Here is a 15,969-nt window from a genome sequence, read left to right on the forward strand (position 1 = left end):
TGCAATTACACATCCACCTCCAGGTCATGCCACTGTATGTGTGTGTCAGTGTATTTGTGCTTGCTTGTGCGCATCCATTCCTTTCTCTGCCTGTTCATTGGACTCCTCCTCTCCTCTCGTCTCTGTCATTGCTGATGCCTGTAGTAGATAGGCCTCATTAGTGTATGACTGTTCGTGATATCTCTGACTGACTCATTTGTTTGTCCCCCATTGTTCTCCTCTGTCTCATATCTTTGTCTCCCCTCCCTGAGGAGAATAGCAGAGGAGAGGGAGTGGGCTTCTTCCCACATTCTAACCCTCCCGCCTCTCTCTTCCCCAGTTCTTATCCTCACTCCCTGCAGCTCTTTTTGCCTTATCATAATATGACGTGCCCCAGACACCTCTGTACTTTCATCCCCATCCTCCTCTCTTTTCCTGTAATACTGACTCAAGGAGAGAATACAGGGCTTGGTTTACATTAGAATGATGTTCACTCAGTCCTTCACATTACGTCTGCCTCTCCAGTAAAGTGAAAAAATGATCTTGTCTTTGGCTTCCCCCAGAATTGGCTTTGTGCTCCTCAACACATATGATACAATGCAGATTGTGGGATATGACAGAAAGATATATGTTACCAGAACTAAAAAAGTATATTATTTAATGCATTTGTATCATTCTTATGGAAATGTAGAAAATGTGTACCTAGAAGATGCCTATATTTTAACAGGTTTTTTTTGTGATCCTTTCAAATGTATTAATTTTCTTTTCTGTGCCACAAAATTACCCCTGTCAAGAGCATTTTTTTAAAATGTTTTTTAATGCAATACTTTATTTTGAGGTTATGTACCTGATACAACTGCTTTTTTATACAAAACTTGTCAAGGGGAACAGAATCAAAAAAACAAGTGAATGTATTTCAGCCTACAGATATGTGTTTTGATTTAAAACAGAATAGTCCGATGATGTTTAAGGTTTATATAATACTGCGTGACATGCTAGGATGTTTGGAGTATGCTTAACTCTGTGTTGTAAAACATATTGCTCCTGCAGTTCTTCCAAGATTAAACCTCTCTTTTTGGTTCTCCCCAGCTGCCCAGTGAGTATGAAGCCAATCCAGAGCTGCTTTTCTACAGAATCACTCACCTCAACCACCGGCAGCAGTACCTGATCTGGGCTGCAGCCGTCACCACTGCAGGCCGGGGTAACTTCAGTGACAAGGTCACTGTAGAGCCAGCAGCCAAGGGTGGGTCCTTCCATATGCAGATTCATTATGAGAGGCATACACTAGTACTTGGATGCTAAGTAAACATGGTTTTAGTCATTTGCAGGTCAGAAGAGTTTTTGTTAAATTGTTACATACGTTACATTGTTTCAACAGTATCTAAAGGGAAAGTGCTCATCTTGAACACATCAAAGTCTGCTGACAGGTCTTTGGGAGTGCTACGGCATATGTGACAAAGTTATATCAAAGCCTTCGTGCCTCCAGAGAGAGCTGTGCGAAATCTGATCAATTGCCTAAAGTGATGTCACTAGAGATCAATCGGGTCTAAAGAATACAAGTTCTAAAATAAAAAAGTTAGAAAGGATTGAGTTTACCAGTCCTCAGTAGCCCGTCATCATCTCTGCGTGAGGCTAACAGCTCGAGGCTACATTAGCTTTTACTAGCATGACACACAGGGATCTCTCACCAAACTGTCGGTAGTCAAATTGCAATGTGGATCATGTAGAAGGCAGGTTTTACAATAAAGAGGAATGCTTGGAATAAAAAAGACAATATTCCTTGTATTGTTGCATCCATTTAGATATTTATTTAATTGGTCCATCATGAGTTGCGACACTGATATTTATTCCTTATTGACAATGCCATCAACTAAAAATAATCTCACTCTTACTTTGTCACTTGCTCTGTATAACTCCTCTGCATGGTTCTCAACCTCACCTCTGGTTTTTGAGCATGTGCTATTGATTCAGAGTTCAGAGGGCACCAGATAAACTGGTCTGAATCAGGTAAACAATAAGAGTGGAAGCAAAAGGGAGAACAGAAAGTTGACAAAAAAAAGAGAAAAGAAAACCACAGGAACAGAGCCAACTAATACACAAGACAATAGAGAAGCAAAGTGTTTAAGAAAATGAAGAGGGCAGTTAATCAATAGGCTTTGGATTAAAAGACAAGAAGAATAAGGGAGTAAGAATGAATAGAGTGCACTTCCCACCATATTATCCTTTCCTGTTGTATCCATTCGTTCCTTTGACTGCTGGGTGCAAAGGTTTGCAAGTTTATATGTGTGTGTGTGCACTCGTACGGGTGGGTGCGTCAGCTGATCGGCAGCTGTAAAAGGCAGTGTGCTTCAGGCTTGCCCACTCAATACTTCATTCAACCTTAACATAAGTGCACTAGAGCACTTGCATTAAGACGCCAAGCTTGAGAAAGAAAAGGAGAAGGAGAGAGCGGGTGGGGGGGATTGACAGAGAAAAAGAGGGTTATGTGCCTGAATAGATTTTTTTTTTTAATATCCTCTCTGCTCAACCCTTGTCCTGTCTTATATTCTTACACATACGCTATTCTCTGCTGGACAATGTCACATTTCACACCAATTTATTTTCCACCAAGTGTGAATCATGGTAAATACATTACACACTGCGAGTAAATCCTGTTTATTGAAAGAATCCTAAATTGAAAACAAATCAATTGCATATCAACCATTACATTCCTGTATTGATTTAACACATTCTGACACCTCTACTGCATTTGTTTATCGTGTTTAAACATTGTTTATTTGACAATGGCAAGATTAACCGATTGGTACATATTAATTAGGCTATTGCCTTTCTAGTCTACATGTTAATGCTAACAGCTCGAATGGTCTTTATTCAATCGCTCTGCCTTCATACACCTTTCATTTTTACATTTCGTTCTTCATCTTCCACCAGCCCCCGCTAAGATCCTGTCATTTGGGGGCACAGTGACCACTCCCTGGATGAAGGAGGTGCGACTGCCCTGTAGCTCAGTAGGAGAAGCTACACCTACTATAAAATGGACCAAAGACAGGTAACATCCTCCCCAGAAATGTTATGTAAAGCTGAGTTTATGGTGCTGCTGTGATGCATCTAAGAGTGAATTAGTATATATGTATCTTGGTATCTTTAAACAAATGTTATGCAGCTCTGTAAGACAAACTCAGATCATGTTGAACGGATGCTTTTGGACAATTTTGCAGCCTAACACTTGAAACTAAATAAATAACCTTTTGTCACAATCTAGAAAGAATCGTTGATGACGTCCTCCCATGGTTCTCTCTTTCTCTCTCTGTTAGTGAGGACACAGCCATCCCAGTGTCTCTAGATGGACAACGTCTCATTCTGGCCAATGGGACACTGGTGCTGCGCTCTGTCAAAGCTGAAGATTCTGGTTACTACACCTGCACCGCAACCAACACGCTGGGCTTTGACACCATCATTGTCAACCTTTTGGTACAAGGTACGAAAGTGGCAATAATGGCATTAATACCTTTCAGACTATTTAATGTGGTCCTTTCAACTGTGGTTGCAACTTACTTATATGCCTGCTGTTCTTGCTGAAAATGAGAAACTGTAATATATTTTAACAACCTAAAAAATAATAATATAATAATAATAATAATATCTTAGTACAAGGCAAGTTTATTTAGACAGCATTTCTGCAACAAGGCAATTCAAAGTGCTTTAAATCAAAAGACAGACGGAGACAGAGTGCAAAAGAAACACATTCATGTAAATACAATTAAAATTTAAGAGTCAAGAGAATAGAAAATAAAAACAAGCTAAAACAGTGCTCTGTAAAAAAAATGGTCTAATAAAAGGCAAACAGAAAAATCTTCAGCTTTGATTTAATAGAAGTGGGGATTGCGGCTGACTAGCACGTAACAACTGAACTCTGCTTCTCCACGTTTAGTTTTGAGTCTGGGGACAGAAACCAGACCTGTCCCAGATGTTGTGAGGTGTGTGGTGTATTTTGGCCCGAAACGATTCAGTGCTTTATAAACCAAACATAGTATCAAGAAATCAATTTTTTTGCACAGATAGGAAGCAAGTGTAAAGACCTCAGAACCGGAGTGATGTGATTCACTTTCTTGGTCTTAGTGAGGACTGGAGCAGCAGCTTACTGAATCAGCTGCAGCTGTCTAATTGATTTGCTAGGGAGACCTGTGAAGACACCGTTCCAGTAGCAGAGTCTGCTGAAGATAAATGCATGGACAAGTTGTTCCAAGTCCTGCTGATAAATAAGTCCTTTAATCCTTGATAAAATCTTACGGTGGAAGTAGTCTGACTTTCTATTTGTCTTAATGTAGCTGTTGAAATTCAGGTCTGAGTCCATGACTACACCTAGATTTCTGTCTTGGTTTGTGGTTTTTAATATTGCAGACTGAAGTTGAGCGCTGACTTTAAAACATTCCTCCGTGGCACCAAAAACGACCACAGTTTGATCTTTGTTTCATTTAAGAAAATTCTCGCACATCCAATCATTGATTTGTTCAATGCATTAACATGTGCAGTGATTATATGGGACCATAACCCCTGATGATGTGGTTATGTAAGTGAGTGTGTCATCTGCATCATTATTATTACTTATTTTGTTGTCTTCCATGATCTGAGCTAGTGTAAACATGTACTGTAGATGTTAAGAGGCCCAGAATAGAGCCTTTGGGAACTATGCATGTCTGATTTGTCCATCCAGATGTGTAGTTACCTATAGACACAAAGTAGTCCCTGTCCTTTAAGTAGGATTCAAACCAATTTAGTGCTGTCCCAGAAAATCCCACTCAGTTTTCAGTTTGGTCTAGTAGTATGTTGTGGTCGACCGTAGCAAATTCAGCACTGAGATCAAATAATACTATGACAGAAATGTTGCCACTGTCTGTGTTTAAGTGGATCATTGGCGTCGAAAAGATTGAAAGACATCAAGAAGTTGTTTAGCTGTTGAAAATTAGCCTTTTCAAATATTTTACTTAAAAATGGGAGATATGGGCCTATAATTGTTCATTAGTTATATGTCTAGATAGTGCAAGTAGTATTGAGCCGTTAACTTTTTGTGTCTCACCCTCAGTCCCTCCAGACCAGCCTCGTCTAACCGTTTCCACCACCTCCACCTCCTCCATCACTCTGGCTTGGATACCAGGGGACAACGGAGGCAGCTCTATCAGAGGTACGTGGCCCTGTCCTTCTGTCTGCTTTCTCTAAACTCGCGTCTCTTTCTTCGTGTCTGTTGCCAATGTGTCTAAAGGTAAAGGTAAGTTTTGCCTTCGGTCATTGAGTCGGGTTTCTACATAAAATGTGAATGTGAAAAAGATTTTCTTTTGACCTCTGATCTTAGTCTGTCTTTTCTTGCTCTTTTAACTGGCGCATTGTTAGTGTGCATACTGATCTATTAGTTTATTGATTAGCCGTCTGGTTTTATTTTTCCCTGGAAACTAAGTGTCTGTTTGATTATCTTGTTGTTGGTGATTTCTGTGTGCCTGAATGGGCATGCTTTCAAATGTGTTTTAATTCCTTTTCTTTGTTCATGCTATGTGTCAGTATGAAGGTGATCCAGGGTCATTTGTCAGACTCCTTGTTGCTCTTTATACCTTTATGAAACTTTGAAGCAAGTGGCTTAAGACATAACTCCACCCAGAAAGACTTGGTGTCCCACATGTCATTTTTAAAGAAATGGCTGTTAAAACTATGAAGAAAAATGCATTTGATTAGATTCAAAAACATCTCTTTGAATCATTCATTTAATTATATTTTAAAGCCACCAAAAGCTGCAACAATATAATGTTTTTGTGTTATTCATGTGGGTTAGCATACTGCCAGGAAGACCCAGAGAAAGCATTACAATCATGCAAGTCGGAAGTAATGTATTATAATCTGTTGGGTGTTCAAATAATGATGGTCCACCAAGCTGTATTTGCATACATCATCCAGTGTCTCATACATTAGTGAAGCGTATATGTATATCTTGTATGTATAACAGAATGCAGGTCTGTCTGTGAAGCCATCTGCACAGTGTCAGCAGTCCCCATTAAGCAGCTATTTTGCAATTACTACTGCAGTGTCTTCTGAAAAGTATTCCTTTATAGATAAAACATTTTTTATCTCAGCTGGTTATGAGGCTTATTTGCAGCTTGTGTAAAAAGGAAACAGAGAAATAAATAAAGAGAAGAGTAAATCCTGTAGGCTAGTAATCCTGCAGTTTGAACTGATGCTATGTTCTAATCTTGTCTACAATAGTTTGTTGTTGTGCTGTTCTTGACCATTATGTTCTGCTGTGGTCTCTTCTGTTGTGTGACAGACAGAGGGTGACTATAAAACTTATAAACCTGCAGGATCTGCACATATTAACCTCTCTAATGTTTTGTGCTCAATCACACCATCTGTTAGAGAGAGAGGGAGGAAAAATATGGTACAAAGACTACAATGAAACGCAGAGAGGAAGACATTATATATACATAATTATATACACACAGAAGAAAGACGGCCACAGAGGGAGGATTAGATGTAAAGTGTCTCGCAGCAGCAGGGAGTTGGCTCTCCAAGGCAGCTGATTATAAAAACAGTCACCACATTGCATACCCTCATTTACATAGATGCTCAGTCAGCGCCATCCCAGTCTTGGGGTTTGTAGGTAACTAATGGCGTCGTAGACAGAGAGCAGCTAGACCGTCCTCCAATCGGGGCCGTTCTGGGCAAGAGAAGTACAGTGTGACACTGCCATCTAGTGAACAGTAGAGGAACCAATGTCAAATGTTCTGTTGGGTTGGTGCAAAATGAGTTCTTTATCTCAACAGCTAAAAAAAAGAGAATTATGTAATAAAGAAAGAAAATAATAATTATTGTGTGTGTGTGTGCAGGTTTTGTGCTGCAGTACTCTATAGACAACACAGAGGAATGGAAAGATGTTTTCATCAGTTCCAGTGAACGCTCCTTCAAATTGGACAACCTGCGCTGTGGCACCTGGTATAAAGTAAAGCTGGCTGCGAAGAACAGTGTTGGAGCTGGACGCATCAGTGAGATCATCGAGGCAAAGACCCATGGGCGAGGTGAGAAGCCTGGAATAGGTAAAAGTGACGAGTATTTATAGAATACAGTTTTCCCAAATGACGAAGCAGACATCTCCTTTGAATGGCGGAATAGTGGCAGAGCAATAACATGCTCTAAGAATGGCAGAACTTTAAGGACGAAAAGGCAGGCCTAAATCACATAGGCCTGCCTATGTTTTCTTATGTGTCTGATTACCTTTTATATGGTACAATTGTAATCTGAATGGACAATTGCATCATGATTTTGCTTCAGAACCCCAGTTCAACAAGGATCAGCCGGTCTTCACCCACATTAACTCCAGCCACGCTCGCCTCAACCTGCAGGGTTGGGCTAGTGGAGGCTGTCCAATCAGCGCTGTCATACTGGAGTTTAGACCAGAAGGTGGGTCACTGCTTTTTCAAGTTGCAATAGTAATTTGAGGTATCGTGCAACAAAACGAATAGGAAAAGTTTGCATCTAACAAAGAAATGTATTTTTAGTTTTGAGATAACTTTCAATCTTTTAATTGAAACCAATAAGGAGAGAAAAGAGATCAGACTCAACATTGGTACGGTATGTGTACTTCATGCAGGTACATGGGCATGGCAGAATGTACGTACCAATGCCACCACAGATGTGTTTCTGGCAGAGCTGCGTGAGGCAACCTGGTATGAGTTGAAGATGAAAGCCTGTAACAGCGCTGGCTGTGGAAACCAGAGCTCCCAGTTTGCAACACTGGACTATGATGGTAGTGAGTTGATGACTTTCTCTGTTTGGCAATCCATTCGTATGAACAGTCGTATTGCTACTTTAATAAGAAATTCACTTTACTGGATACCTTAAATTGTTATTGTGAAACAGCAGAAAGTAACCGCTGCTCTTCCCGTGTGCAGGCACAATTCCACCGATCAAATCCCCCCTGGAAAAGAACGATGATGTCAAGAAGCTGTTTTCGATTGGCAGTCCTGTGATCTTTGTCACACTAGGTGTTGCGCTGCTCTTCATCATTCGCAAGAAACGCAAAGAAAAGAGGCTGAAGAGACTAAGAGGTGAGAGAAGTGCGAGGAAGGAATTGGCAAAAACAACAAAGCAGCCTTAAGAGAGATTCCTGAAGCTGAGTTCAGATAGAAACTTGAATAAAGTCTCGAGAGTTGTATTTAGATTGATTTGTGTGTCAGGAATATATAATTTGTTATGCTCTATGCTCCCTGTAGATGCCAAAAGCCTGGCAGAGATGCTGATCAGGTAAGACTGCTATTTCCCAATCTTGCACAAAATCTGTCTGAAATATTATTTAGTTTAACTCAAAAGTAATTCCTCGAAAACGTTTAAGCCGTGAATGTTTGTGTGTGTGTGTGGGTGCTCGTCGTATATCTCTGGATTAGTAAAAACAACCGCAGCTTTGACACCCCAGTGAAGGGACCACCTCAGGGCCCACGGTTACACATTGACATCCCCAGAGTGCAGCTGCTGATTGAAGACAAAGAAGGCATCAAGCAAATCGGTGAGAGGAAGAGAGCATTGTTTTGTGTGTTCACGTGTCCGTGCATGAGCGTTGGTTCAAATGGTCTTTATGTCAAATGTAAAATGAACATTTGGAGGCATTTGACTTATAGTGGTCAGTTTTTTAACACCTGCAATAGCTGCTTTTATGAAATATTGCTTTTATATCCTATAGGTGAGGACAAAGCCACTATCCCTGTGACAGACACAGAGTTCAACCAAACTGGCAACCCTCAGAGCTTCTGCACAGGTGTGTCCGTCCATCACCCTGCCCTCATCCAGAACACCGGTCCTTTGATTGACATGTCAGACATAAGACCAGGAACCAGTAAGTGCTCTCGATCCTCGCTGTCCCTTTTTATCAGTAAAAGCAAGTACCGTATTTTCCGCACTATAAAGCGCACCGGATTATAAGGCGCACCTTCAATGAATGGCCTATTTTAGAACTGTTTTTATATATAGGGCGCACCGGATTATAAGGCGCATAGAATAGAATAGCGTCGTAAGCGTGTCTCTTGAAAGGTGCCATTTTGGGGTCTTTATACACACAAGTGGTGTTGGACTAGGAGTAAGCACAGTACCGGTGTTTACCGCGGTGCGGCTTTGTAGTTTACCAGTCGTACTGAAACATTTTGACAGAGCGCCGTGTACAACCAGTATGGATCAACCAATTAACCAATTGATCCATATATAAGGCGCACCGGATTACAAGGCGCACTGTCGTTTTTTGAGAAAATTAAAGGCTTTTAAGTGCGCCTTATAGTGCGGAAAATACGGTAACTGTAGAGTTGTACAGTGTTTTGCAAATGCTTGTTCATTTTCCTGGCTTTGAACTTCTTCTGTCCATATACTCAACCACCTTCTTTCGTCATCCATTTCCCACCAGACCCAGTGTCAAGGAAGAGTGTTAAGTCAGCCCACAGCATCAGGAACCGCTACTCAAGTCAGTGGACTCTGACAAAGTGCCAGTCCTCCACGCCAGCCCGCACTCTCACGTCAGACTGGCGCACAGTTGGCTCCCAGCATGGCATTACTGTCACAGAGAGTGACAGCTACAGTGCCAGCCTTTCACAGGATACAGGTTGGCACATGGGTGAAATGTCACTTACAGCCATTAACATGCACTTATAAGTAGAGCTATTTGTCAAATGTAAAGGAAAATATGGTTTTACAGTGGGACACACCTCGAAATGCATTTGTAATACTCTGATTAACTTTATTTCCTTTACTTTCTCTTTCGTAGATAAGGGTCGTAACAGCATGGTGTCGACAGAGAGCGCCTCCTCAACTTACGAGGAGTTGGCAAGAGCATACGAGCATGCCAAGCTAGAGGAGCACCTGCAGCATGCCAAATTTGAGATTACTGAGTGCTTTATCTCTGACAGCTCATCTGACCAGATGACCACAGGTACCAATGACAATGCAGATAGCATGACGTCCATGAGCACACCCTCAGAGCCCGGTATCTGCCGTTTCACTGCCTCGCCACCCAAACCCCAGGACTATGATCGTGGCAAGAATGTAGCTGTGCCCATCCCACACCGCGCCAAGAGTGAGTGGTTGCTGCAAAGCATGGACCTTTTTTCTTTTAAGAAATACTTTTCCCATGGCATGACATTTAAAATGGCTTTAAATAAGAGTTATGACAAAGAAATTGGGATATGAATTTATACCGAAATCAAAATCAGGCTTTGTAGATACAATTATACATTATAATTATACATTATACATTATATACCGCTAAGTTTAGAGAGGATGTTTCTGACTGATGGCTCATATGTACATAGCGTAGTGATGCCAGAAAAGTCCAGGGCAATAAGCAGTTTAGATGAATACACAGTTTCATAGCGTGCAAAACGGTTTATTATCTATAGGTGTTGCTTTTTGCATATTTCTTTCTGCCACATTAAATGTAACTTTTACCATCCAGGTGACTACTGCAACCTACCCCTCTACATGAAGTCAGATCCCTTCTTTCGAAAGCAGTCGGACCATCATGACCCATGTCCAGTGGTTCCACCCCGTGAAGCCTCTATTCGTGGCCTTGCACAGCGAGCATACCACACCCAAGGCCGTCATGTGACTATGGACTCTGCAAAGCAGCAGGCTCTAACCATGGGCCACTCCGGCCTGTCCAACCTCACTTCCTCTGGAGGAGCAACAGGAGGCTGTGGTGGAGGTAGTGGAGGGGCATCTGCTAGCTCTAGCAGCTCCACACTTCCCCAGAGGACTCTCACCATGCCAGGCTCTTCTTCCTCAATGGCCCAAAGTGCAGCGGCAGCTGCTGCTACTGCTGCAGCTGCTGCAGCATCATCCTCCGGTGCCACAGGAGGTGCCTCGTCGTCTTCCTCCAAGATGGGAGGATCCAGAGACTCTCTGCTGGAGAGCAGCTCCTCGGGCTTAGGCAGACTACAGAAGCAGAGGGATGGAGGGGCAGGGGCCTACTCCAAGTCATACACACTGGTGTAGCCTGCCATCACCGCGGCCTGTCACTGTAACTCTTAATGGAATGCTGGTCAAGCCAACGCTTGCCTGAAGCCTCTATGATAAGGTGGGGTGAGGAACATATACATGCACAGCTGATCTGTCAGTGCCTGCGCTGTGGCAGGCTGCAGGGGGCTGGTTGGGTTCCCATTGACACTACGGTATGAAGGGGTCAGAGTTGGGTCTCCACAGCACAGGGGTTTGCCTTTCTTTCTGCCTGATTGCTTTCTATTATTATTGTGTCATCTTTCTCTATCCCTAATTTCATCACCCTGGAAATCACTTGCCAAAACATTAATGATTTATCCGTTCACCTCATATTTTCATTTTCTGGTAAGGACACAGTACTTATGCACAAAATGCTTTCCACGTGCACTGTCTTGTTTTCTGGATCAAGACAGTCCTAGAATGAGCCAGGTTGCTAGTGTTTTTTAGGTTTTTAAATATGTTACTTTTCGGGTCTCTGATGGAAAAAGAGCTCATATCACAGCATTGTGCCATTGCAGGATGCTTTTACTGTATGCATAAACTACCCACCTTGGTGTTACACTGGCTCTGGGAGGTTACGCCATCATGGATTCACACATTAGAGGCAATGAAACAACTGTCGCCTCAATGCCAGTTTTAAATTGTAGAGAAATTTCTTATACAAGCAATGGATGAAACAGCATAGTGGTGTTAATTGATGCTTTTATAAACAGAAACAAAGCTGAGGAGATTCAAAAAATGTCAAGCGTCATCAAGTGAAAGATGAAATCAAACCTTTTATTCCCCCGTCAGTGTTCTGTTTATTTTCTGATGATATATGATAGAAAACGTTAGAATGGATCCATGTAACAGTAACCTTCACAAGCCTGCGTGTGCGTGTGCGTGTGCGTGTGGGTGTGGGTGTATATGTGTAAATATATATATGAATACATGTGGCAGGCAACACCAACAGTGGACTTTTTTTTAAATCAATCAGTATGCTGACCTCTCTGGCGGACGTCTGTGTCAAAACTGAACCCCCTCCACTCGTACCTGCGAAGAGGATTCGAACAGTAACGATGACGATGTAACATTGTGATCCTAAAATGGTCCAGCATTTTGAAGTTTGTTTTGAAGTGTGATTGACAGAAATGCTTAAGAAATTATACTAAAGAGGAGGTTGGTTCAAAAGGGAGCAATTACGGATGAAAGAGGTTCCTTTCAACAAAAAAGCAAGAGACCTTTTTATTATCATGGCACCACAATGCCATTTTTCTTTGTTGACTCATTTTACCTGTATCCACTTTTCCCTTTTTATCCTACCCCATCGTCAATCCCACCCACCCAGTCTCCCATCATATCCATACAGTGTCACTGTGACCTATTGCTAGCATACTGGCTAGTTAAAAAAGACATGAGAAGAGGTCTAATATGCACAGACAGGCAGAAATGCTACTTGATGTTCATTATAACTTGAATGGAGAGACAAGTTGCAAATATACAGCAAATTTATTGCGATGTATACAAGAAAAATCATATTTGTATAAAGTGATCTTAAATTTATGAACAGACAATGATTTCGGGATTATAGACCGAGAGATCAAGTGTTGATAGAATTTGCAGTTGTGTTAGGAAAACAAGAAGAGGGGGTTACAAAGCAGAGAGATAAGTGGCGTCCAGAACTAAAAGATGTGTTTTCAAGTCCCTCCACCTCACTGAAATTTACTTTAGCTTTATGCATGGTACTGTATCTGCTAACTCTCTAAGTTTTTTCCCCCCATTTCTTCTCCCAAAGCTTAAACCCATAACAAAGATGGTTCCAAAAAAAATGAGTTGCTCCAAATGTTTTGCAATGGCAAAACGTAACATCAGGGCTCTCGCAATAGAAAAAAGATATGATATATGTTTGTTTTCAAAAGTATGTACATATATATTTCTATTCAAATATATAGCAAATATATGAATATTGAAAAAAAGCAGAGAAATATAAAAGCCGTTCTAATTGAAAATATATTTAAAAGATCACAAGACAATCGCTCAGAGTGGAAAAACTGCAAGAAGGAAAAATGAAAAAGAAGAGCTTAAACGGGTAGCACAACCATGGACGGGAGAACTTTGAGAGAAAGAAAGTGATGTGAGAGAAAGTTAAATGCTGAGACGGAGGTTTGAGGAATGATACTATGACCCCCTTGTGATTTTGTAAATGTTCCAGCTGCAATGCCTGTGCAGCAGGTAGCAGCTGAGAAGACAAGCACAGTAAAGTCAAATTATAGTGTGAGATTGTGTTGCTGGTTAACTGTGGTCTATGGCTCAGTGCAGAGAGTGTGGACAGCCTATACAGTAAGTGAGCCTATTGTAATATGTTGTATTGTACCTTCCAAAGGTGTGTTCACAAACTCAATGCCATTACCTGACTATGATTAATGAAGACAAACAGACCGACAAGTATTTCTGCTTCTTATCTGTGTCATAGTGAGTCCTCCCCAAACTCCAGGACTGCAGGCTATTAAAAACACCACACAGTAACGATTAGAACTGCTCATATATGTGTTATGCTCCCTTTCATTTTGAATCTTAACAGGAAAGAAATTAATTAAAAGCTTACCTGTGTTAAGGGGTAGGTTGCCTTTCCTTTTGGCCTTTATGTTTCAAGTTGTGCAAATACTTGTTTTCAGGAAAACAAGAGTTTGGAAATGGGGGAAGCTTGTTTAAGTGACCAAAAACAGTTGTATGGATATTGGATGGAGTGATGAAACTAACTCCTGTCCAACCTGCTTTCCCCAATTCTTCAGTGAAATTGCCTCTACTGTAAAAAAAACAACTCAGTTTGCTAAAAGTATATGAAATGTATACCTTTAAGGAAAATTACACCCTTTGTTACTTTTACACTGTTACTGAGAACAATATGTAAAGTAATGCTAAAAACATAGCTTTATATTTTGTGAAAATGCTTATTTGCTTTCTCGCTAAGAGTTCGATAAAAATATGAAAGTGTAAAAATGACAAGTTGTGGTTCTACAGAGGTTATGTGCTGGAATATTTCACGGCCGGGAGAAGTCTTGTCCTCATTGTGTGGCTGCCAGGCAACCAGCGAAGACGTTTTTACACTTAGACTAAACAAACAAAATGTAAAATAGTGAGCTATTTTATGCTGGCAGGTGGATTTTGTTACTTTCTAAGATGTTTTGATCTTCTTATAAAACTCACGGGAATATAGCAAATAAGCGTATTTCCCTAAATATCAAACTATGCCTTTAATGTTTTCCAGGATGTTTCAATTCAAGTGTAATATATTTGTTGTTGTATTCAATTCCACACACCCTGACCTGTTAGAAGTGCACAGTACTGCAGAAGTACTTTGGTGAATTCTGGACTTTATCATCATACATTTTATTTTAGGGCCAAAACTAAAATTGACTTGTTTTCAAGGCAAATGCAATCCTGCCAGATTGGTAAACATACTCTACACCAACATTTACGGTACAGTTCTTTTTATTCCCGATGCAGAACATTTCTTGGCAGCAGCCTTTCTTAATTGGCCAGACATCTGCAATGTTTCAATGACTAATGAGTGATTCAGGGTGGATTTTTCCTTAAAATACAATAAAAATACTTTTAAAACTGAGTCTGTGTTCATGAGGCCAACTTCACATGTGCTACTTCCCCGACCTTTTCCACATCTGCTCCACCAATCAGATCTTCCCCTCTCACTGGACCCCTTGCCCACTTGTTAAACATTATTTCTATCCATAATAGGAAACTTGTGTACATAGGAAAGTGTTTTGTATAAATGAGTACTATTTTCGACATCTTCACTAGAAACCAGGGCACAATGTAAACTTTGAACTGACGTTATTGTAATGAAACAGAAGAGGACTTAATGAGAAACTATAGAACTATACAGACACTGCTTTATCTTGATTTATCGATCAGAGTGGACCATGCATAGGTAACAATATTTATTTCTTCTTTTACAGGAAATTTGGTTGCATTGTCTCTTTTTTTATTGTTTTTTTTTTTTAAATCTTTTTTTGATTTTGATTTTTTACTTTGTCACAGGTTGCTTGATTTGGATTTTGCCTTTTTTTAAAAATTCCAAATTTTGGGGGGCGGGGGGTGGGAGGAGGACGGCAGCATTGCATGTTCTGAAAATTTTGCTGGTTATTAAAAAAAGGGAAATGGTGAATTTAACAATTTTAAAAGGGGTTTAATTAAAACATTTTAAAAATGCAGATGTTGTTCCTTAAACTTTTATGGGGAAACATTGCTTCAATTTGCAATTGCTTGTGTTTAACTCTACATTTTCTTTTCTATGAAAACAAACAAAAACAGAAAAAGAGTACTCAACACCTTGTGCAATAAAGCTATCTTTTTATGAACTGTGATGCTGTTATTCATTATTTCACAACCATGAAGTATATATACATATATACACAGTATATATATATATATATATATATATATATATATATATATATATATAACAAAGGCTAATTTTCTATTGTCAACACCTGGACATGACGTTAATATAATTCAGAACCTGATTGAAACACTAGAGGGCATCATTCTGCAATGAAACACAGCAAAGGCTTCCAGAGGAGTTTATTAACAGGTTGGTACAATTTGTTTTTGAAAGACCCACATGTTTACAAATTATTTGATTTCGATTCTCTTCCTTACTAATACGCTCAAACACTGGTTATATATACTTACAGCATACTCGCATCATCACAGCATATCAAAACTAGTATTCATTCAGATGTACACTGAATTATAATACATATTTCACATAAAATCGTAGATATTATGACAATACGCTGTTTGAAATGTAAGCTATTACTCTTATTTTATTGTTTATACTGTGTCATGAATCCAGGAGCTTTGACTGTATGTACTTTTGAATATGATTGATCATATGCTTGTGTTATCACAGAGTTCATCCATTGTTGAATCCACATACGTCCCCACCTGCTTCATTTTGCCTCCCACACAGTACAG

General features: G+C 40.2%; 1 protein-coding gene across 5 annotated transcripts in view; it reads left to right on the top strand.

Annotated features, from left to right (window-relative positions):
• Positions 1–10,989, top strand: part of dscaml1 (Down syndrome cell adhesion molecule like 1) — a 71,071-nt gene extending 60,082 nt beyond the window's left edge. For 2 of the 5 annotated variants that reach the window (XM_076100315.1, XM_076100317.1), the window contains exons 20-34: positions 1,069–1,222; positions 2,911–3,028; positions 3,294–3,457; positions 5,063–5,161; positions 6,849–7,037; positions 7,291–7,419; positions 7,610–7,768; positions 7,911–8,066; positions 8,232–8,262; positions 8,403–8,521; positions 8,696–8,848; positions 9,407–9,601; positions 9,764–10,072; positions 10,451–10,652; positions 10,704–10,989. In XM_076100315.1, the coding sequence (XP_075956430.1) occupies positions 1,069–1,222; positions 2,911–3,028; positions 3,294–3,457; positions 5,063–5,161; positions 6,849–7,037; positions 7,291–7,419; positions 7,610–7,768; positions 7,911–8,066; positions 8,232–8,262; positions 8,403–8,521; positions 8,696–8,848; positions 9,407–9,601; positions 9,764–10,072; positions 10,451–10,652; positions 10,704–10,989 (2,463 nt within the window). Of the gene's footprint in view, positions 1–1,068; positions 1,223–2,910; positions 3,029–3,293; positions 3,458–5,062; positions 5,162–6,848; positions 7,038–7,290; positions 7,420–7,609; positions 7,769–7,910; positions 8,067–8,231; positions 8,263–8,402; positions 8,522–8,695; positions 8,849–9,406; positions 9,602–9,763; positions 10,073–10,450 lie in introns of all 5 variants that reach the window. The other 3 variants (XM_076100313.1, XM_076100316.1, XM_076100318.1) reach the window with 2 other exon arrangements.
• The last annotated feature ends 4,980 nt before the right edge of the window (positions 10,990–15,969 follow it).

This window comes from Anarhichas minor, unplaced genomic scaffold (assembly GCF_050575085.1).
Source record: "Anarhichas minor isolate MPS153535 unplaced genomic scaffold, ASM5057508v1 ptg000026l, whole genome shotgun sequence".
Lineage (NCBI taxonomy): Eukaryota > Metazoa > Chordata > Actinopteri > Perciformes > Anarhichadidae > Anarhichas > Anarhichas minor.